This window comes from Gopherus evgoodei, unplaced genomic scaffold (assembly GCF_007399415.2).
Source record: "Gopherus evgoodei ecotype Sinaloan lineage unplaced genomic scaffold, rGopEvg1_v1.p scaffold_32_arrow_ctg1, whole genome shotgun sequence".
NCBI lineage: Eukaryota > Metazoa > Chordata > Testudines > Testudinidae > Gopherus > Gopherus evgoodei.
The window spans coordinates 2,382,729-2,406,689 of NW_022059994.1; the positions used below are offsets into that span (position 1 = coordinate 2,382,729).

General features: G+C 49.2%; 3 protein-coding genes across 9 annotated transcripts in view; 2 read left to right on the forward strand and 1 right to left on the reverse strand.

The window, feature by feature from the left end:
* The window catches only part of LOC115640726 (zinc finger protein 260-like), a 51,825-nt gene extending 48,964 nt beyond the window's left edge, over nucleotides 1-2,861 (forward strand). For 3 of the 5 annotated variants that reach the window (XM_030543641.1, XM_030543640.1, XM_030543639.1), the window contains exon 3: nucleotides 152-2,633. In XM_030543641.1, coding sequence (XP_030399501.1) covers nucleotides 152-2,613 — 2,462 coding nt within the window. In that variant the 3' untranslated portion in view covers nucleotides 2,614-2,633. Of the gene's footprint in view, nucleotides 1-151 lie in introns of all 5 variants that reach the window. The other 2 variants (XM_030543636.1, XM_030543638.1) reach the window with 2 other exon arrangements.
* Nucleotides 1-23,961, reverse strand: part of LOC115640747 (zinc finger protein 501-like) — a 745,273-nt gene that overhangs the window by 126,223 nt on the left and 595,089 nt on the right. The gene's annotated exons all lie outside the window — the stretch shown is intronic.
* LOC115640902 (zinc finger protein 251-like) lies at nucleotides 2,836-16,586 on the forward strand. The gene is made up of 5 exons (XM_030543993.1): nucleotides 2,836-2,968; nucleotides 14,813-14,902; nucleotides 15,435-15,561; nucleotides 16,165-16,278; nucleotides 16,564-16,586. The coding sequence occupies exons 1-5, from the start codon at nucleotides 2,858-2,860 to the stop codon at nucleotides 16,569-16,571; spliced, it is 450 nt and encodes a 149-aa protein (XP_030399853.1). The 5' UTR covers nucleotides 2,836-2,857; the 3' UTR covers nucleotides 16,572-16,586.

Sequence of the window (23,961 nt, forward strand, 5' to 3'; positions counted from 1 at the left end):
TGGGAGTGTTTGGGTGGGATGAGAAGGCAGAATCCAATGTCTCCATCTCCCCAACAATCACTCTGTTGTGTTTTCCCTCTTTGCCATTCCCCTTTCTGTCCTTTCTCCCTGGCACAGGCAGTGACTCCTGTCTGGATTCTCTCTCCCCTAGCAGGTGATAGGACAGTGAGTGAGAACAAGGAGGAGATTCAGCAGGCAGAAGGTCCTGAAAAAGTGGAACTGCAGGAGATATTTTTGAGAAGAGCCAAAGGGAATTTTTCCCAGGGCTTGGAACAGAGAACTGCCTGGGGAGATCGACACAGATCAGAGATGCAGCTGGAGAACTATCCCAGAAAGAAACTGGATGAATCCATTCAACGTGGTGGAGGCTGCAAGAATCTCAAGGAAACCACAATCCAGCAGACAAGTTACAATGAAGAGAAATCCTACAACTGCCTTGACTGTGGGAAAAGTTTCCATTTCAGTGAAAGCCTTTTTAAACATTGGAGAACCCACACCAGAGAGAAGTCCTATAAATGTGTAGACTGTGGGAAGAGCTTCAGTGAGAAGTCAAACTTTATTGTGCACCAGAAACTGCACATAGAAGAGAAACCATATAAATGTCTTGAGTGTGGGAAAAGTTTTAGTCAGCGTTCACACCTTACTGCACATCAGAGAATCCACACTGGCGAAAGACCCTATAAATGTCTTGAATGTGGGAAAAGTTTCAGTTTGAAATCAACGCTTAATACACATCAGAAAACTCACACAGGCGAGAAACCCTATAAATGCCTGGAGTGTGGGAAAACTTTCACTCAGCTCTCTCACCTTACTCAACATAGGAAAATCCACACTGGAGAGAGACCATATAAATGCATTCAGTGTGGGAAAAGTTTCATTCAGCACTCAAACTTTATTAGACATCCATGTCTGAACACAAGAGAGAGATGCTATAAATGCCTTCAGTGTGAGAAAGTTTTCAGTGCGCGATGGAACCTTATTAAACACGAGAGAACCCACACCAGCGAGAAACCGTATAAATGTTTGGACTGTGGGAAAAGTTTTGGTCAGAGCTCATACCTTATTAAACATAGGAAAATCCACACAGGAGAGAGACCTTGTAAATGTTTTGAGTGTGGGAAAAGTTTCTTTTATCAATCAGGCCTTATTAAGCATCAGAGAACCCACACAGGTGACAGACCCTATAAATGCCTCTATTGTGGGAAAAGTTTTGTTGACAGAACAAAACTTACTAGACATCAGGCAATCCATACAGGAGAGAGACCTTATAAATGCTTGGACTGTGGAAAAAGCTTCATTCAGAAGTCACAACTTACCATACACCAGAAAGTTCACGCAGCAGAGGGACCTTATAAATGCCTTGAGTGTGGTAAAGCTTTTATTCATAATTTGAAGTTTACTGCGCATCAGAGAACCCACACAGGAGAGAGACCTTATAAATGCCTGAACTGTGGGAAAACTTTTATTCACAACTCAAAGCTTACTAAACATCAGAGAACCCACACAGGAGAGAGACCCTATGGATGCCTTGAGTGTGGGAAAAGTTTTATTCAGAAGTCACATCTTACTACACATCAGAGAACCCACACAGGAGAGAGACCTTATAAATGCCTGGAGTGTGGGAAAACTTTTATTCATAACTCAAAGCTTACTACACATCAGAGAACCCACACAGGAGTGAGACCCTATGGATGCCTTGAGTGTGGGAAAAGTTTTATGGAAAGTTCATCCCTTATTAAACATGGGAGAATCCACACAGGAGAAAGACCCTATAAATGCCTGGACTGCGGGAAAACTTTCAGTCAAAGCTCACACCTTACTCAACATGGGAGAATCCACGCAGGAGAGAGACCCTATGGATGCCTTGAGTGTGGGAAAAGTTTTTTGGAAAGTTCATCCCTTATTAAACATGAGCGAATCCACATGGGAGAAAGACCCTACAAATGCCTTGAGTGTGGGAAAAGTTTTATGGAAAGTTCATCCCTTACTAAACATGGGAGAATCCACACAGGAGAAAGACCCTATAAGTGCCTTGAGTGTGGGAAAAGTTTCATTCATCACTCAGTCTTTATTAAGCATCAGAGAATCCACACAGGTGACAAACCCTATAAATGCCTCAACTGTGGGAAAAGTTTTGTTGTCAGAACAAAACTTACTAGACATCAGGCAATTCACACAGGAGAGAGACCCTTTAAATGCCTTGAGTGTGGGAAAAGTTTTATTCAGAAGTCACATCTTACTATACACCAGAGAGTTCACACAGGAGAGAGACCCTTTAAATGCCTTAAGTGTGAGAAAAGTTTTATGGAAAGTTCATCCCTTACTAAACATGGGAGAATCCACACAGGAGAAAGACCCTATAAATGTCTTGAGTGTGGGAAAAGTTTCAGTTTGAAATCAACTCTTAATACACATCACAAAACTCACACAGGAGAGAGACCCCATCAATGCCTGGAGTGTGGGAAAACTTTCAGTCAGCGCTCAAACCTTAATCAACATGGGAGAATCCACACAGGCGATAGACCGTATAAATGCCTTGATTGTGGGGAAAGCTTCAATAAGAGCTCAGAGCTGACCAAACATCAGAAAATCCACAAAGGTGAAAGACCCTAGAAATAGCTTGACCGGCGGAAAAGATTCAATTTGACTTCACACATCTGTGATCAACACAACAGAGAGACCTTGAATGTGGGGGAAGCTTCGTTTGGTGTTTCCAGAGTATCAGGGATCCACAAATCCACACAGGGAAGAAACCTCTGAGATGTTCTCAGTGTGGAAAATGCTCCAAGTGGAACTGTCATTTCAGACTCCTCCACACAGCAGGGAAATTCTCTGAGTGCCCTGACAGTGGCTGGCCATGGTGACAAACCCGTTTTCTCGTTCCCACACACATCAAGGGTATTTGGCTCCCAAGGATCCAGCTGTCCATCGCTGGGGTGAGGATCCAACAGCAGCCGAGCATCAGCTGGTCAGTGACCCTTTGGCTCTGCCCCGGTCAGCCCCTCCTCCCTGCTGCAGCCCTGGCTTCCCCAGGTGGGGGAAGGAAAAGAGAGAAACTCCTCCAGACGCTCCCTCTGCTTGGCTGAAGTTCTCTGCTCTCCCTTCCCTTCCCAGATGGGATCCTCCTGCCATGCAAATGAGGAGAAAGACACTTGGGCCGGGCCCCACCTTCACTGTAGACTGTCCCCATCCCCCATCTTCCACCAGCCCCCGGGCTGGGCCACCCCACTGACTTGGGGCTGTTCCCTGCAGGGGGAGTGTCTCTGGGGGCTGGTAACTCCTCCCCTCTTCAAATCCCCCAGGGCATTGGGTTCTGGGGGATCAAGTATTGAGGGACCAGGAGGATGGGTTTTGGGGAAGGAACTGGGGATTGAATGATTGGGGCTGGGAGAGCTGGGAATCACGGGGAGCTGGGCACTGGGTTATTGAGTGTTTGGGGCTCGTGGGATTAGAGGCGAGGGAAAGCACATGGGTAGCGAGGTGCTGCCTCATCACTCACCCCTTCTGCCCCGTCTCCCTGCCCCCTCTGCATTCAGACAGCACCACTCAGAGGGGCTGATTCTCACAGAGCCATTTGTGAGAGGCCTGGAGATCCCATCTGTGCTTCCGAGCATCTGTCTATGGTAGGAAATGTGGTCGGGATTAGCCAGCGCATCTCTGTGACCCTCCACCAGATTTCCCCGTGTAACCTCATCCTGAGCATCTTATGTGTAAGCCTAAGATTTTGTCATGGATAGTTTTAATAAAAGTCATGGACAGGTGACAAGCAATAAAGAAATATTCACGGAAGCCTGTGACCTGTCCAGGGCTCTTACTAATAATATCCGTGACAAAATGGGGCGGGAGAAGGCTGCAGCACCCGTTGCTGGGGCTCTGGGGTCCCATGGTAGCTGGGCAGATGTGGGGGCCCTGGCTGGGAGCTGCATTGGTCCCCTGCCTCCCATGGCTCACAGCTCCGGGGCCCCTGCCACCTGTGGCAGCTGGGAGCTGCAGGGCGGCTTTGCCCCTCGCAGCGACTCATAGATCTGGGGGCCACCCCGGTAGTTGAGTGCTGCAGGGTACCTCCACAGCCCGCAGCAGCTTAGAGCTTCGGGGACAGCTCTTTGCTACTGTAGGCAGTAGAGGGACTCCGCAGCTCTGAGCCACCACAGGCTGAAGTCACAGAGGTCTCTGGAAGTCACAGATTCTGTGACTTCTGCGAATCCATAGCAAAATCGTACCTTTACTTACGTGTTCTGACCCCCTCCCTTTTGTTGGGTGATCATTAATCCCTGAGTTCCCCCTTTGGGTCTGGATTGTCTCATTCCCGGATCGTCTCACATTACTCCAGGCCGTGCTGTAAAGCAGTAAGTGTTTGAACATTTTCTTCCTTATGCACCATAATTAACTAGATGCTAAAAAAGTGGGAGCAGGGACTCACTCCACTCTCCACAGAGCTGCCTCTGTCCCAGCAATGGACAGTTTTATCTTCTCCTCATTCTACCCCTCTGTCTCTCACGGTGTCACTTACCACCGTGTCCCTGGCTGTCCATGCCTAGGAATCACAGTTTTGATGTCTGTGATTCTAAGTCAGACTCGAGCTGGAGAAGAAAGTGCCACAGACCTAGGAGTGGCTGGGGAAATTCCATTGACTCCAAAGCACAGTTTGACCTTACAGATCCTATAGCCCTGTTTGCATCTATTGGTGAAATTAGTTTCTGGGTTTTTCTAGGCTAGTCCAGATCGTTTGTAGATGTTTCTTTCTCTTTCTTTTAGTATAATGGTGCTAAAACTTTTGCAAGTAATACAATCAAATAATGAGGCGAGAAGTGAAACCGGTTTAGCCGCTACAGAAGAAAACGGATACATTTATTTTCCTGATTTGAGTCTTAAAGGATTCTCTGAGATTTCACTTTATGAACATGGAAATGTTTTATAGCCTGCCCAGTGCATGTAGAATGGTGAGATTTTGTTTGTTACTAGGGCGACCATATTCCACGTGCCCAAAAAGAGGACACTAATCAGCGTTGGGAGCTGGGGTGGTAGAATTGTGGGTGCTGGAGGGGCTGCGGGGGGGTACTCATGAGGTAGAGTCAGTGTCGGTCACTGTCACAGTGGCAGGACGCTGATACGATCCCAGAACACAGCAACAGCCGCCCGTCAGCACCTACCTGCAGGGAGCTGAGGCCTGGGTGGGTGGGATCTGGCAGCAATCAATCAGCTACAGATGCAGAGGAATGGACCGATCAGCTGTGGATGCCGGGGAATAGACCAATTGGGAAGGTGACCAATCAGGGCTATTTCTGAGCTGCAGCCCGTCTGCTCTGCAAAACCCCTGGACATTTGCTGTTATGGGAATATCACGCTCGGATGTATGGCTCAAAAAAAGGCTCTGTCTGGGAAAACCCGGATGTATGGTAGCTTTATTTGTTACTGATATATGTTGACGTTCTGGGGAACACCCCACAGACTAACTCCTCAGAGACAACAAAGAACTGACCATCTGTGTTAGAAAACTATTATCTGGCCATCCACTACGAGGAGGAAGGCAGTAAACAAAGACATTTACAATTCATTTGAAGGACGGTTTAGAGCTCACATAGGCCATCACCCAGCAATGACTTTTACACTGTAAAGGGTGGGAGTATAAAGGGAGTGGGGAAGGCCTCTGGCCACCTCTCCTTCCCCATCTCTACTCACAGTAGCAAGATCTCTTGAAAGACAACAGGAGCATCATTGAGCTGGGGGGAGTGATCCTTGCTGGAAGGCTTCCCAGTGAGCATGGACTGCTGAAAGCTCTTGGGTGAGAGAAATCCTTTTGCTTGTAAGGGGGCATCTACACTCAAACCTAAGTTGGCCTATTTTAGGTTGACTTACAGCCGCCACAGTAATTACTGCAGTACCCGATGTCCACACTACCCTGCTTGGGTTGCTGGGGCGTGTCCTGCCGAGGAGCGCTTCCACCGGCCTAAGGAGGGCAGCGTTGGGAGATGAGAGCCCAGTTTCTCATCTCCAGCAGCAGCTCCCTCCATAGGCATCAACTTCCCCTCTGCCTGGTGGGTGCTTAACCCCCCCCTACCCACATGTGGCCCAGCCCCTGCACCACCCTCACCCCACCTTCATTCCATCCCTTCCCCAAAGTCCCCGCCCCACCCTGGACCTGCCCCCATTCCATCCCCTTCTCCCAGGTTCCCACCCCTGCTCTGCCTCTTCTCTGCCTCCTCACCTGAGTGCACCACTCCTCCCCCTCCCTCACAGAAAGTCCTAAGCGCTGCCTAACAGCTGTTTGGTGACGAGGGAGAGGAAGTGCTGGGAGGGAGGGGGAAGACCTGGGATGTGGCATGCTGGGGATGGGGAGAAGGAGGTGAGCAGGGAGCTTGTCTGCCAGTGGATGCAGAGCACCCAATAAATTTTCCCTGGGGATTCTCCAGCCCAGAGCACCCATGGAGTCAGTGCCTATGGCTTCCTTACAGGAGCCTAGCTGCCCCAGAGGCTCTGGGTGGGCTGCCCCCTGACCACTCCCTGTTCTCCGTAAAGAGTGAAGGAAGCCGCCTGGGGCTTTTCACCTCCCTGTTCCCTGCTGGGAGTGTGGAAAAGCCACCTGGGGCTCCCCCTCCCATTCCCCTCCCAGTTTGACACCAGACCATTGATGGTTACTCAGAATACAGTCTTTCAACCAGTTGTGCACCCACCTTATAATAATTTCATCTAGACCAATGAATTCCTCCCTGCTGGTCAGAACTGAGTCTAACCCGGCTGTCCCATGGTTACTTCCCCCAGCATCGGAAAGCAGAAGTTGTCCCCAGCGTGTTCCCAGCACTCATTGCACATTGGGTGCTGATGATAGCGTGGCCAAGTGCCCAGTTTTTGGCCAGAAAGTCCAGTTAAAATGGAAACCTGCCATTGTCTGGTCAGATCTACTGAGCAGACACCCAAAGTCTAGTTACTGTGAGTGGGGAGGCACTGGGTCATCACCCTCACCAGCCCCTACTCAGCCGGGGCTGCCTCCTACCTGCATCAGGCAGCTGCAGCTCCCAGCCCAAGCTTCACAGGCAAGTCCCTCCTGACCTGAGCAGGGAGGGAGGAAGAGGAGTGGATGAGGAGGAGTCTTGAGGGAAGAGGTAGGGCAGATGTGGGGACTCGGGGGAAGAGGTGAGGCAGGGGAGGTTCTGGCACTCCCGCTGGAGTGTTTGGATTTTTTAAATTACCAATATGGCAACCCATGTTGCTAGCTGAGAGGCTGTGAAAAATATTAACAAACATTCAAGTATCACTTTTCACAGCAGCAGCCTTACTAGCTAACAGAAAATAAATTACAATAAAGACTGGGAGTGGATGGGCCATTACACAAAGTAAAACTATTTCCCCATGTTCTCCCCCCACCCCCCAAGTTCCTTACATCTCCTTGTCAATTGCTGGAAAGGGGCCATATTCATTACCACTACAAACAGTTCTTTTTCTCTCCTGCTGACAACAGCTCACCTTAACTGATCACTCTCCTTATAGTGTGTATTGTAACACCCATTGTTTCATGTTCTCTGTGTATATATGTCTTCCTACTGTATTTTCCACTACATGCATCTGATGAAGTGGGCTGTAGCCCACAAAAGCTTATGCTCAAATAAATGTGTTAGTCTCTGAAGTGCCACAAGTACTCCTGTTCTTTTTGCAGATACAGACTAACACAGCTGCTACTCTGAAACCAATGATTTTGATGTGTATCTGGGTAAGGGGACTGTTGGCCTCTTACTGAAACTTAGTGGGGTTTTTAGTTGTCCCTCTCACAGTACCAAAAGCCAGGTGATGGGCCAATGAGAAATCAATACTCTGAGACTGGTCCCCAGGGCCAATGGGGAGAGGCTACTGTTCTAGATCAACCTCGTTGACAGGGCAGGCAGGCCAAAGAGAGAGTCAGGAGCCTGTCCTTTGTGTGAGCTGGAGCAGCCTGCCAGAGAAGGGCAGAGCTAAGGAGAGAGCAGCAACCTGAGTGGGCTGGAGTCAGAGCAGCAGCCTTCAGAAGCAGAGAGGCGCAGCCCAGGGAGCTGAGCTGGAGGCAGAGCAGCTGCAGTGCTGAGGCAGAGGGGAGCTGGGGCTGGGGCAGTCTGGAGCCAGGGGCTGTCAGTAGCTGGGAAGAGTGAGGGGGACTCTGTGTAGAGGGCCCAGCGCAGTGAGATGCCCCTAGCCAAAGGCCCTTGCAGGCCAGACTTGGAGGGGGACCATAACTCCGACAGGAAATGACTGATGCTGGGAAGAAGGATCCTGCCACCTAGAGCCTGAGGGCATGTGGCCACCACTAGAGCACATGTCCAACCTGCAGCATCCCTGCAGCACAGCCAGGGCTTATGAGGAACAGTCTGTGAACTGCCCTGACATTCCAGAGATGCTGGTTGTGGTTCCCCCTGCGCCCACAGAGCAAGGTGACATGTTTTCCTTTCACCTTTCCCCTTTTTTTCCCTAATTTTTTTTATTACTTGCTGTTTAATAAGCTGTATTTGTTCCGAACTCTGTGCAATGGTCAGTGAAAGCGTCCAGAGCGAATAGAGTACCCCGCGGTGGGAACACTGTCACCCCTGTCCTGAGTGATCACAAGATTGAGGTCGAGCCCTCAGGAATCCTTGGTCCAGCCTTGTCCAGGTTACGAGGACTAGAGTGGGGAGGGGAGTGGGAACAAGGACTCAGATCCTTCTGCTATTTGATTCCACCGGGGTGGGGTGTCTGAGCCAGGAAAGTTCCCCACAATAGTGGGGGACCCTTCCCCCACTTACCTCTGTGCAGGGGTCAGCACCACCATGTTGCACAATGGACACTTGGCAAAATTACCAGACTTAAAGATGGACATTGGAGGGGGCTCCAGGCTGAGGCAGGGGGTTGGGTGTAAGAGGGGGTACGGGCTCTGGGCTAGAGCAGGGGGTTGGGATGTGTGGGGCGGTGAGGGTTCTGGCTGTGGGTGCAGGCTGTGGTGTGGAGCTGGGGATGAGGGATTTGGTGTGCAGGAGGGGCTCAAGGCTGGGACCAAGGGGTTTGGAGAATGAGAGGGGAATCAGAGCTGGGACCTGGGGGAAATAGTGTTCAAGCAGCCACCAGCGAGAGTTGCTGGCAGCACTCTGAGGGTATGTCTACACTATGAAATTACGTCGTGATTTAATAGAAGTCCATTTTTTTAGAAATCATTTGGATACAGTCGATTGTGTGCGCCCCCACTAAGCGCATTAAGTTAGCTGAGTGTGTCCAGAGTACCGAGGCTAGTGTCAACTTTCAGAGCATTGCATTGTGGGTAGTTATCCCACAGTTCCCACCGTCTCCACTACCCATTGGAATTCTGGGTTGAGATCCCAATGCCTGATGGGGCAACCACATTGTTGTGGGTGGTTCTGCATATATGTCAGGCCCCCCTCCCTCCGTGAAAGCAACGGCAAAAAATCATTTCTCGCCTTTTTGCCTGGATTACCCATGCAAATGACATACCACGGCAAGCATGGAGCCTGCTCAGCTCACTGGCACCGTATGTCTCCTGGGTGCTGCTGGCAGACGCAGTACTACAGTGCTACACAGCAGCATCCCCTTGCCTTCCCTTGTGGACGGCAGATGGTACAATACGACTGCTAGCTGTCGTCATCATCCCGTGGGCAGTCCTGGCCGACCTTGGTTAGGTTGGTGGGAGGTGTCTGGGCAGACATCGGTGCTCCTGGCCAGCCTCAGTGAGGTTGGCCGGGGGCACCTGGACAAAAATGGGAATGATTTTAGGTCATTCTCTTTTTTAAGTTTCATCTAATGGAGATTCAGTCCTGCCTGGAATATCATGCCAGCTGGAGGCTTTTGCCTCAGGCTGCTCTCCCAGGCCAGCACCACACGGTCGCACCTACCTCAGCCTACCCCTTGCTCCCATGGCTCATGAAGCCTGGACAGTAGTAAGGAGCAGTTCAACTACAGGCTGAGCAAGTGCAGAATGGTGGTAGAATGTGTCTTTGGATGTTTAAAAGGTCCCTGGTGCAGTTTACTGACTTGGTTAGACCTCAGGGAAACCAATATTCCCATTGTTATTACTGCTTGCTGTGTGCTCCATGATATCTGTGAGAGTAAGTGGGAGACGTTTATGGCGGGGTGCGAGGTTGAGGCAAATTGCCTGGCTGCTGATTATGCGCAGCCAGACACCAGGGCAGTTAGAAGAGCACAGCAGGTCGCGTTGTGCATCAGAAATGCTTTGAAAACCAGTTTCATGACTGGCCAGGCTACAGTGTGAAAGTTCTGTTTGTTTCTCCTTGATGAAAACCCACCCCCTTGGTTTACTCTACTTCCCTGTAATCCAACTGCCCTCCCCTCCCCACTTTGATCTCTGCTTGCAGAGGCAATAAAGTCATTATTGTTTCAAATTCATGCATTCTTTATTAATTCATCACACAAATAGGGGGATAACTGCCAAGGTAGCCCAGGAGGGGTGGGGAAGGAGGGAAGCACGGGGTGGGGTAGTTATAGGGGCACCCCCTAGAATGGCATGCAGCTCATCATAGAAGTGGCATGTCTGGGGCTCTGCCCTGGAGAGGCCGTTTGCCTCTCTGGTTCTTTAGTAGGCTTCATGCGGCACTGCTGCAGATCCCTGTTATAACCTCTGTCCTTCATGCCCTTGGAGATTTTTTCAAAATTCCGGCATTTTGTGTTTTAGAACAGAGTTCTGATAGCACGGATTTGTCTCCCCATACAGTGATGAGATGCAGTGCTTCCCGTTCAGGCCATGCTGGAGCTCTTTTGCGATTCTGGGACTCCATGGTCACCTGTGCTGATCAGCTCGCCAGGCTGGCCAAACAGGAAATGAAATTCCAAAGTTCCTGATGCTTTTCCTGTCTACCTGGCCAGAGCATAGGAGTTGAGTGCACTGTCCAGAGTGGTTACAATGGAGCACTCTGGGATAGCTTCTGGAGGCCAATACTGTTGAATAGCATCTATACTACCCCAAATTCGACCCAGCAGGGTTGATTTCAGCGCTAATCCAGGGGCACCCAGAGGATTCCAGGGGCCCGGGGTCTTCGGTGGCGGGGGGCCCCCACTTCAGCGGTAATTCGGCGGTGGGGGGGTCCTTCCACTCAGGAACCCACCGCTGAAGTGCCCCAAAGACCCACGGTGGGGATCCCCCTGCCGCCGAATTACCGCCGAAGCGGGACCTGCCACCAAAGTGCAGCGGGGTCTTCGGCGGTACTTCGGCGGTGGGGGGTCCCCGCTGTGGGTCTTCGGGGCACTTTGGTAGCGGGTCCTGGAACAGAAGGACCCTCTGCTTCTGAATTACCACCGAAGACCCGGCTGCACTTCGGCGGCGGGTCCCGCTTCGGTGGTAATTCGGAGGCGGGGGGTCCTTCCGCCCCGGAGTGGAAGGACCCCCTGTCGCTGAAGACTGGGAGCAAAGAAGCTCCAGGGTCCAGGCCCTGCAAGAGTTATCCCGGGTCCCCGGAGCGAGAGAAGGACCCTGCTCCAGGGGCCCCAAAAACTCTTGTGGGGACCCCTGCTGGGCCCTGGGCCTGGGGAAAATTGCCCCACTTGCCCCCCCCTCTCTGGGGAGCCCTGTGCTAATCCTCTCGTCAGGGAGGAGTACAGAAATTGATTTTAAGAGCCCTTTAAGTCGACGAAAATGGCTTTGTCGTGTGGGCGGGTGCAGGGTTAAATTGATCTAAGGCTGCTAAATTTGACCTAAACAGCTAAACTCATAGTGTAGACCAGGGCTGAGGCCACCAAAACTTTGGTCGTGAGAACCCCTGGGCTAGATGTTCTTGATGGGCCCTTCTGACCTTAGAGTCTGGGAGTGGAACAGGAGCCGGAGCCAGAGATGCTGCAGCGCGACCCCTGCAGCGCTAGGACCCAGGAGCGGCCGGGAGGCGGCTCCGGGGCAGCGAGCGCTGGGCTACGGCCCGGCAGCAGGAAGTGACTCGCAGCCGCTGCGGTGACTCTGGCTCCCAGGCTCCTGGCGAGATCCCCGAGCCCCGGCGGCTGGTGCTGGGAGCCCGGAGCCCTGGCTGCAGCCGGGAGAGGGGAATCTCCAGCAGGGCCCTTCCCGCTGCTCCCCAGGAGCCTCTCCCAGGGCAGAGCCCCCAGCCCGGCCCGGCCCCTGCCCCGGGGGGCCCCGCTCGGAGGGAAGGTGAGAGAGACCCGCCCCCCCCCCCCCCGGCCAGTCACGCCCGGGCTGCAGGGGGAGGTTTGGCCCCAGGCTGCTCCCAGCGGAGCTGGCTGCGATTCCCGCCCGGGGCCCGGGAAAGCTGCCGCCAGCCCCGGTGGGTGCGGGCGGGGGGAGCCCCACGGGCAGGGGCAGATCGGAGTGAAAGCCGGAGTACAGGCATTGCCAGACAGGGCAGAAGGGGTAACCCGGGGATGGGGGGTGGCGGTAGAGGAGTAAAAGCTTCCCCCTGCCCCCCCCCCCCCCCCCGTGTGAGCCAGCTGCAGTGGATGCAAAAACAGGGAGAGGGCGGGCAGAGCAGAGGGGTTTTCCTCCCCCCTTTGGCAGGATCTCAGGTCCCGTTTCCCAGGGCCCTGTCATTAAAGGCCTAGTGCATCGCAGAGTCTGCACAGGGCCACTCTCCCCCTGTATACTATGTTACTGAGCTGCTAAAAGAGCCTTGATCCAGTGAAATATTTACAGAGCCTCCTTCTCCCCTCCCCCCCCAAAATTGTCACACCTCTTTTTAGTGTTTAAAAGACTCTGGTTCACAGTTTATATGTTCTCTTAGAGCTGCCCAGCGCTTCATAAATGTGCTTATTCCCCTGTGTGTTGATTCCTCTTGTAAACCAGTCTATGGAGTTTCACTCCTTTAAATTATTTACCTTTAAAAGTACTGTATTATTTGTATTATTCTGAGCTCTTCATCCTAAACGTCATTAACATAGTGCAGGTGGACCTCATTGTGCCACGGAATTCATATTTTTAAAGGCAAATAGTCATGGGAAATATTGATAGTTGCTGGTAGCTTGGCAATCACATCCCAGGGTGACACTGTAACAGTTCCTGTTCCTATTACACTATTGTAATTTGAGTTCAGTTGGGACTGATTTCATGGGCTGGTCTCAAAACTCCTTCAGTTTCCTTTGATCCACCAATGGGGGTTGCCTTAGTCAATTGCTTTGTCTCTCTGTCCAGCACCCCGGTGCTTTATCCCATGTCCCATCTGTGTGTAGAGCTTGGTTCCCAAATATTCACTAAGGACCAGAAGTTTCAAGGTTGAAGGCACCTAGATACTTTGTAATATGCCACTAGTGGCTGAAATCTTTTTAAAAATCTGTCCCTAAGGGCCTTAGAGTGTCTTGTATGCATTACTTCCAAAAAGGAAATGTCTAGGATATTTTTTACAAAGCATAGATATACAACCCCAAGATAAATTGAGAATACCAAGAATTCAAACCCCATGAGTTATGCACCCAAAAGTCTAGAATTTAAATAAAGAAAGAATAAAGTTACTTTAAAAAAGATACACTCCTGATGTCGGGATCTGTCTCCTGAGTGTTTGGGGCTGCTCAAAGCCCTGGTCGGATTTCCAGGCAGGATTCAGATCTGAGCCAGACGCATTCTGAGACCCGAGTCACTGCTGGCTCTGGCAGGGGGTGAGTGCGAATGGGCCAATGAGGTCATAGAATCATAGAATATCAGGGTTGGAAGGGACCTCAGGAGGTCATCTAGTCCAACCCCCTGCTCAAAGCAGGTCCAATCCCCAACTAAATGATCCCAGCCAGGGCTTTGTCAAGCCTGACCTTAAAAACCTCGAAGGATGCAGATTCCACCACCTCACCATCTGTCTGCCTGTCCCTGGGTGCTGCGGGGGCAGGACAGGGAGACTCATCCTTATCTGCTGCCACCAAAAGGCTCCTGTTATTGCTAAGGGAGAGGAGGATGCTGGTGTGTGCGTCTCTCCCTGCTCATATTATGAGAGCTCTGGAGTTGAGCTCCCTGGGTCAGAAGCTGCTGCCTCCTCCATTTTGACTGGGGACTCCAGATTGAGATGCTGCTTCTTACCCAGCAGAGGAGAGACCTCTGTTAAATCCCCTCTGTGCCCAGCCTAGGTGGGGACTTTCTCTAGTGGCTTGAACCAGTCCCTGGGACAGCCGCCGGCTCTGCTGACACCAGCTCCTGAGCTGGAGCCTGCAGGTAAGGCAAGAGACCTCAGGGACAGGGCTGAGGCTGGGCAGGAAAGTGACTGCACAAAGGGCCCCTTTCCGGGACCTGCTGGTGAGTTTGGCCTACGTGGAGAAGGGGCTCCCTGTGTGTCTGCAAGTCCCAGAGCTGCTGCCGTCATGGACACAGGCAGGTTCAAACCCCTGTTACCAGTGGCTGATCTGCCTAATGAGAGCCAAGGCCTACGGCAATGGGGCAGTCGCCCGTTCTCCCAGGGGAGGGAAGAAGATTAAAGGGAGAGCGGAGAGACTGGAAGGGGAGCAGGAGCAAGAAGTGGGGAGGGAGGTTCCCAGCTCCCAGCCCTGCGCCAATCCATTCCCTGCACCCCCAGTGGCAGTCAGCTCTCCTGGGAAGAAGGGGAGGAGCTGAGAGAGGAAAAGCTGGTTGCTGACTCCACACTACCTGGGGAAGGGGGGAGCTAGAGGGGGTTACATGATAATATCATGGGGAGCCCCCCAAAGTGACTCTTTTGATTCTGCTCTTTTTCTAACGTTTGGCGCAGAGATGCTGTTACTGGGAGGGTTTAAAAGTGTCCCCAGTGGGTTTAGTTCTGCTAGGAGGGGCCTGACCTGGCAGCATGGCAGAGTCCAGAGCATCTGTCTGCAAGGAGAGAGCCTGGAGGGAATCAGGGTGTGAAATGTACTCAAGTCGCTTCTGTAACCTCCCCAATCGCCCCTCTCGCCCTGACAGGCTGAGGAATCACGTCCACGGTGTTCGCTCCAGATCGTCCCATCTTCCAGGACACAGGGCAGGGAAATAGCTGAAATGGAGCCAGCACAGGTAAGGGATTTGCAGTGAGATGTGGGGAGTGTGTTGTAGAGGGGGAGAGTCAGGAAAGACACAGGATGAAGCAGGGCCATTGACGGAAGGTGGTGGGGTGCTAGACATTCTTCCATTTCTCATACAGGACATAACGCCCTCGGCAGGGCTAGGAACATTTTCCAGACTCCCAGTGCTGGAGCCTGAACCCACTGGCCAGAGGCTGCTGTGAAATATGTAGGGAAACTGTCGGGATTCCTGTCCCTGTCCCTGGCTCAAAGCTCTGCTTCCCGGATCAGCCTGTGGCTGGCATGCGTGTGTGAAATGAGGAGACCCTGCCCTGCTCTGTATGTTGTGGGGAACAAGGAGCTCTCACCTTTTCCCATCCCCTGAAGGGTCCTGGCTGCTCTGAGCAGGGTGGGAGAGGAATTCTGCTTGTCTGGCCTTCCCAGAACTTTGGAGATGATTTTATTTTTTCTTTCTTCCTTTCCTGTGACTAGTGCGATTGTGGCTGGGGCAGCAGGTACTGAGTGGGGGACTCTTGTTGTTTCAGATGCTGGTGACCTTCGAGGAGGTGGCTGTGTATTTCACCCAGGGGCAGGGGGCTCTGCTGGACCCCGCTCAGAGAGCTCTTTACAGGGACGTCATGCAGGAGAACTACGAGATTGTGACCTCACTGGGTAAGGGATTCCCGTCCCCTCGGTTATTAGAAAATGTAGGACCTGCATTGCTGAATCTGGTCAGGTTCTTCCCTGGTCAGGTAGACTGAAGGGGAATGCGTTCTATAATCCACAGCTGCTGTGTGAGAGAGACCTGCAACTCCATACCCTCACCAGTGGGATAAAGCTGTCAAACCTAATGGATGTGCTAAACCATCCCCACTCCTCCAGTTTTCAAGGGGGAGAAGCCGTGTATTGTCCCATCTATATTGTTTCTCATAAACACAGAGAATCCCTGTTCACCTGCCTCCTTGGGAATTACTCCAGCCATGGGGAGGGCTCTGCAGGTTTAGAAATAGGCAGGGGTTTAACTCTAGAGCTGTGTGTGCCTCAGCAAAGCCCCCAAAGTGTACAGATCCGGGGAACTGCTAGTGAGGGCGTAACAGTTCCCCCCCCACCTCCCCAGACATCTCCCTCCGCCAACGGGGCTCAGTGACCATGTTCCCATCCCCTTGGATTCCAGATTCTCCCAGCACAGCACTGGAACATGGAATGCCCTTTATGACAGACACTCTCTCAATATTCCATGCACCCTGATCTGGTCTGATTTCACCCCCTGCACAGGATTCCCCCTTCCCAAACCTGAGCTGATCGCCCGGCTGGAACAAGGAGAAGAGCCATGGGTGCCCGATCTCGAGGCCTCGGAGGAAAGAGACATCTCAAGAGGCACCCGCACAGGTGAGGACTGACACAGAAACCGTTTGGCTAATGAAGGAAAAAGTTGAGAATCCCAAAAATGTGGTATGAGTAAAAACCCTCAGTTCTTCCTCATCTCACCCAGAGCAGGGCTGGAGTCAGCAGATATTGCTCATGGCTTTCCATCTATTAGCTGCAGGAGTTTCCTTCCCATCTTTTCATCCCTCTGAGTGTTTGGGTAGGAAGTGGAGGTAGAATCCAATTGCTCTGTCTTCGCAGTGTTAGCGTGTTCGGTTTTTCATCTGTGCTGTTCCTCTTTCTCCCCAGCACAATGACTCCTGTCTGGATTCTCTCTCTCTCTCAGCAGGTGATGAGAGAGTGAGTGAGAAGGAGGAAGGGAGTCATCATGAGCACATTCCTGGGGAAATGGAACCACAGGGGACCTTTGTGGGAAGACCTGAAGGGAATTTTTCCCAGTGCTTGGAAGAGAGAGAAGCCTGTGGAAATTGGCACAGGTCAGAGAGGCTGCTGGGAAACCACCCAAAGAAGAAAGTGGATGAATCCATTCAATGTTGGGGAGGAGATAAGGATCCCACAGCCCAGCAAACAAATCCCAAGGAAGAAAAACCCTATCAGTGCCTTGAATGTGGGAAAGGATTCATTCTGAGATCACAGCTTGTGACACATCAGACAGTCCATACTGGAGAGAAACCCCTTCAATGCTTGGACCGTGGAGAAACTTTCAATAACTTCTCAGACCTCAATAATCATGGGAGAAGCCACTTGGGAGAGAAACCCTATCAATCCCTCGAGTGCAGGAAATGTTTGGATTGGAAGTCAGTTCTAAGTACACACCAGATAAGCCAAACACGAGAGAGACCCTACAAATGCTTAGACTGTGGAAAAAGTTTCATACAGACTTCAGACCTTGTTAAACATCAGGGAATCCACGCAGGAGAGAGACCCCATAAGTGCTTGGAGTGTGGGAAAAGTTTCACATGGAGATCAGCCCTTGTTCAGCATCAGGCAATCCATACAGGAAAAAGACCACATAAGTGCTTAGACTGTGGGAAAAGTTTCATATGGAGGTCAAACCTTGTTAAACATCAGGCAGTCCACACAGGAGAGAGACCTCATAAGTGCTTGGACTGTGAGAAAAGTTTTATACGTAGGTCAGACTTTGTTAAACATCAGGCAATGCACACAGGTGAGAGACCCCATAAGTGCTTGGACTGTGAGAAAAGTTTCATACAGAGATCAGACCTTGTTAAACATCAGGCAGTCCATACAGGAGAGAGACCCCTTAAGTGCTTAGACTGTGGAAAAAGTTTCAGAGACAGATCAGCCCTTTTTAAACATCAGGCCATCCATACAGGAGAGAGAACCCATAAGTGCTTAGACTGTGGAAAAAGTTTCATATGGAGGTCAGACCTTGTTAAACATCAAGCATTCCACACAGGCGAGCGACACCATAAGTGCGTGGACTGTGGGAAAAGTTTCATAAGGCGGTCAGACCTTGTTAAGCATCAGGCAATCCACACAGGAGAGAGACCCCATAAGTGCTTGGACTGTGGGAAAAGTTTCATACGTAGGTCAGACCTTATTAAACATCAGGCAATCCACACAGGAGAGAGACCTCATAAGTGCTTGGACTGTGGGAAAAGTTTCATACAGAGGTCAGACCTTGTTAAACATCAGGTAATCCACACGGGAGACAGACCCCATAAGTGCTTGGACTGTGGGAAAAGTTTCAGAAATACATCAGCCCTTGTTAAACATCAGGCAATCCACACAGGAGAGAGCCCTCATAAGTGCTTAGACTGTGTAAAAAGTTTTGTATGGAAGTCAGACCTTGTTAAACATCAGGCAATCCACACAGGAGAGAGACCCCATAAGTGCTTGGACTGTGGAAAAAGATTCATACGGAGGTCAGACTTTATTAAACATCAGGCAGTCCACACAGGAGAGAGACCCCATAAGTGCTTAGACTGTGGGAAAAGTTTCACACAGAGATCATATTTTATAACACATCAGAGGATCCACACAGGCGAGAGACCTCATAATTGCTTGGATTGTCAGAAAAGTTTCACAAACAGGTCAGCCCTTGTTAGACATCAGGCAATCCACACAGGAGAGAGACCCCATAAGTGCTTGGACTGTGGGAAAAGTTTCACACAGAGATCACATCTCATTAAACATGGGAGAATCCACACAGGATCTAATCTTCTGTGACACACGGCCAGAAAGGGTTAAGAAGCTTGCAGGATAATTGATCCAAATTCAGCTTTTAGAGACATGTTTGAAAAGTGTGTAGATGGTAATTAGGGCCATGCCACATTAGATAGATTAGAACTTTGAAATGTAAACTTTTATTGTAAAAAACCTGGAAGAACGTAGTAGCTGTAGTAGGCAGCTCTCCAACACCACATTCTACAAGCCGTTACCCTCTGATCCCACTGAGGGTTACCAAAAGAAACTACACCATCTGCTCAAGAAACTCCCTGAAAAAGCACAACAGCAAATCTGCACAGACACACCCCTAGAAGCCTGAGCAGGGGTATTCTATCTGCTACCCAAGATCCATAAACCTAGACATCCTGGGAGCCGCATCATCTCAGGCATTGGCACCCTGACAGCAGAATTGTCTGGCTATGTGGACTCCTTCTTCAGGCCCTGTGCTACCGGCACTCCTAGCTATCTTCGAGACACCACTGACTTCCTGAGGAAACTACAATCCATTAGTGATCTTCCAGAAAACACCATCCTAGCGACTATGGATGTAGACGCTCTCTAAACCAACTTTCCACACAAAAATGGACTACGAGCTGTTGGGAACAGTGTCCCTGATAATGTCACGGCAAACCTGGTGGCTGAACTTTGTAACTTTGTCCTCACCCATAACTATTTCACATTTGGGGACAATGTACACCTTCAAGTCAGCGGCACTGCTATGGGTACCCGCATGGCCCCACAGGATGCCAACATTTTTATGGCTGACTTAGAACAACGCTTCCTCAGCTCTCATCCTCTAATGCCCCACTCTACTTGCGCTACATTGATGACATCTTCAGCATCTGGACCCATGGAAAAGAAGCCTTTGAGGAATTCCACCACGATTTCAACAATTTCCATCCCACCATCAACCTCAGCCTGGACCAATCCACACAAGAGATCCACTTCCTGGACACTACAGTGCTAATAAGTGATGGTCACATAAACATCACCCTATACCGGAAACCTACTGACTGCTATACTTACCTACATGCCTCCAGCTTTCATCCAGACCACACCACACGATCCATTGTCTGCAGCCAAGCTCTAAGATACAACCGCATTTGCTCCAACCTCTCAGACAGAGACAAACACCTACAAGATCTCTATCAAATGTTCTTACAACTAAAGTACCGACCCGCTGAAGTGAAGAAACAGATTGACAGAGCCAGAAGAGTACCCAGAAGTCACCTACTACAGGACAGGCCCAACAATGAAAGTAACAATGCCACTAGCCATCACCTTCAGCCCCCAACTAAAACCTCTCCAGTGCATCATCTAGGATCTTCAACCTATCCTGAAGGACGATCCCTCACTCTCACAGATCTTGGGAGACAGGTCAGTCCTCACTTACAGACAGCCCCCCAACCTGAAGCAAATACTCACCAGCAACCAGACAACAGAAACACTAACCCAGGAGCCTATCCTTGCAACAAAGCCGGTTTCCAATTCTGTCCCCTATCTATTCAGGGGACACCATCATAGGACCTAATCACATCAGCCACATTATCAGAGGCTCGTTCACCTACACATCTACCAATGTGATATATGCTATCATGTGCCAGCAATGCCCCTCTGCCATGTACATTGGCCAAACCAGACAGTCTCTGCGCAAAAGAATAAATGGACACAAATCAGACATCAAGAATTATAACATTCAAAAACCAGTTGGAGAACACTTCAGTCTCCCTGGTCACTCGATTACAGACCTAAAAATTGCATTATGACAGCAAAAAAACCTTCAAAAACAGATTCCAACAAGAGACTGCTGAATTGGAATTAATTTGAAAACTGGACACCATTAAATTAGGCTTGAATAAAGACTGGGAGTGGATGGGTCATTACACAAAGTAAAACTATTTCCCCATGTTTATTTTCCCCCCCTACTATTCCTCACACCTTCTTGTCAACTGCTGGATATGGACCATTTTGATTACCACTACAAAAAGTTGTTTTTTTTTCTTTTTCTCCTACTGGTAATAGCTCACCTTAACTGATCACCCTCCTTAGAGTGTGTAAGGTAACACCCATTGTTTCATATTCTCTGTGTGTGTGTGTATGTATATATATCTTCCTACTGTATTTTCCACCTTGTGCATCCGATGAAGTGGGTTTTAGCCCATGAAAGCTTATGCTTGAATAAATTTGTTAGTCTCTAGGGTGCCATAAGTACTCCTGTTCTTTTTGTAGTAGTCTATGTTTACCTTTAGCTTGTTAGAGGTTAACAATGTAAACAAACGATTCCTATCTAGGGCTGTATTTTGTTAAGTCAGAGGTCAAAAGAGAATATTAACATTTAGATGAAACTTGGGTGTAATAATGTCATTGCATGTCTCTGTAAAGTTTGTAGTTAACTGTCTCTGAACTGCTTTATGGATAATTACCTTATGTTAATCCTTGTAATTATTTACCTGTGATGTTTAGGAAATAGAAGCTTACTTCAAAAGCTGATTGTTCACCCAAGGACTGCCTGCTGAGGAGAGGCTGCAAAAATCTCTAGAAAAATTCTTGGGATCTGATCCTTTTATCTCAGATCTTAAACTATGTTCGGGGCGGAGTTTGAGTTATAAGACAGATCTCCAGTCCAGCTGGACTGCCCTGATATTGAACATTTGGACATAGGACTATAACCTGATGAAAGGATTCTGAAAAGGACTCTTTGCAATTCTAAAGCACCATCTCTACAGTGAAACTGCCCTCAGGACTCTATTCATGTCTATCTGTATAGTGATCTTTTAAGCAATTCTCTCTCTTTTCTCCTTTTAATAAATCTTAGTTTAGTTAATAAGAATTGGCTGTAAGCGGGTATTTAGGTAAGAACTGAAGTATTCATGAACTTGGTGGGTGATGTGTCTGATCCTTTGAATTTGTAGAACTTTTTATATGATGAACAAGATTTTCAGGAATCACCAACATATTTCACTGGCTGGGAGTGAGCCCAAGGCCAGATTGCTTCAAGGGAACTCTGCTTTGGCCTCTGTGTAGCCAGTAAGGTATCGTAGAGTATCAGGCATCTGCAAATCTGCACAGGGAAAAAACCTCTGAAATGTTCTCAGTGTGGAAAATGCTCCAGGTGGCACTAACTCGATACTACACACCAGGGACTCCTCCATACATGGGGGAAATTCTCTCAGTGTCCTGACTAGGGCTGGTCACAATGATCTTGTTGTTGGGATTAGCCAGCGCATCTCTGTGACCCTCCACCAGATTTCCTGGTGTAAACTCTCTGATGCTGGCAGAACAGGTGCCAGCACATGCCAGAGCCCCAGACCAGTTCACTTGTATATTAGGATAGATCAAAGTGATTGTTAAATGTATAAGAGTGTAGTTGGTGTTTAAACTTCATGACAACTACTGGGATGTTACTTGCATTGTTTTCACTTAAGTGTATCTTGTTGTAATGTAGTAGGGAACATTTCCATTGTGTATACCCCGTAACTAACTAACCCATCAAACGAGGAAGTTAGCTTGTGGAATGCAAATGGGAACTTTAACAGAAAAGAGCTAATTTCAAAGCAACTGGATGTTGTGCTTGAGGACTGGAGGTCAAAGACTCAAAATGCATTCCTCACTCTCTGTCTTGAGAGGAAAAACCCATGTGGGTAGTGACCCTGTCAGCCTTTTTTGTGTGTGAGAAGAAGCCATAAGTATGGATTCAAGGAAAGAGCCTTTATCTCTGGACTGTTTGGACTCTTACAGGGAAGTGTACCAGATAGAAAGTGGAGCTCCTCAGAGACAATCTGGGTACCCTGAAATGACTTTTGGGAAACTGGTAGTTTGTTAAATCACTGCCACCCTTTGGAAATACAAACTGTGACTCATCTGTGCATATATTTTACCTACTTTAACTTCTCAGTAACTCTCACTTCCCTTCCTTAGGTAATGAACCTTTAGTTAGTTTACTATAGAACTGGCTGCCTGCGTTGTCTTTGGTGTGGGATGTAGGTATCAATTGGTCTAGGGTAAGTGACTGGTCTCCTGGGACTGGGAGCAATGTGATGTGATGTGATTTTGGTGTAAGTGACCTTTTATCACAATGTCCAGTTTGTCTGGGTGGCCAGACAGACTGGAGAATCAAAGCGGGCTGTCTGTGAGTCTAGGGTAGGACTGGGATAGTGATCCAGGAGTTCATATATGTCACTGGCCTGGTGAAATCTAATTACAGAACGAACCACCAGCTTGGGGTGTCTGCCTGATTTTCTGCCAGGCTGCCCAGAGGTTGGCACTCATAGTTGTGAACCACTCCAGAGAGCATGACAAACTCACACTGAGCATCTTATCTATTCTGATCCCCTCTCCCCTGATTAGCAGAATGATCGTTAGTCCCTGAGTTCCCACTTTTGAGACTGGATTGTCTCATTCCCAAATAGTTTCACGTTACTCAGAATGGAGAGGGGTAGCTAGTGGTGTTCCCCAAGGGTCAGTCCTAGGACCAATCCTATTCAGCTTATTCATAAATGATCTGGAGAAAGGGGTAAACAGTGCGGCGGCAAAGTTTGCAGATGATACTAAACTGCTCAAGATAGTTAAGACCAAAGCAGACTGTGAAGAACTTCAGAAAGATCTCACGAAACTAAGTGATTGGGCAACAAAATGGCAAATGAAATTTAATGTGGATAAATGTAAAGTAATGCACATTGGAAAAAATAACCCCAACTATACATACAATATGATGGGGGCTAATTTAGCTACAACAAATCAGGAAAAAGATCTTGGAATCATCGTGATAGTTCTCTGACAATGTCCATGCAGTGCGCAGAGGCGGTCAAAAAAGCAAACAGGACATTAGGAATCGTTAAAAAGGGGATAGAGAATAAGACTGAGAATATATTATTGCCCATATATAAATCAATGGTACGCCCACATCTCAAATACTGCATACAGGTGTGGTCTCATCTCAAAAAAGATATACTGGCACTAGAAAAGGTTCAAAGAAGAGCAACTAAAATGATAAGGGGTTTGGAGAGGGTCCCATGTGAGTCCCATCTCCCTCTCCTTGGAGAGATTAAAGAGGCTAGGACTCTTCAGCTTGGAAAATAGGCAATTAATGGGGGATATGATAGAGGTATATAAAATCATGAGTGATGTGGAGAAAGTAGATAAGTAAAAGTTATTTACTTCTTCCCATAATACAAGAACTAGGGGTCACCAAATGAAATTAATAGGCAGCAAGTTTAAAACAAATAAAAGGAAGTTCTTCACGCAGCGCACAGTCAACTTGTAGAATTCCTTCCCTGAGGTGGTTGTGAAGGCTGGGACTATACCAGCATTTAAAAGAGAACTGGATACATTCATGGTGGTTAAGTCCATAAATGGCTGTTAGCCAGGAAGGGTAAGGAATGGTGTCTCTAGCCTCTGTTTGTCAGAGGATGGAGATGGATGGCAGAAGAGAGATCACTTGATCTTTACCTGTTAAGTTCATTCCCTCTGGGGCACCTGGCATTGGCCACTGTC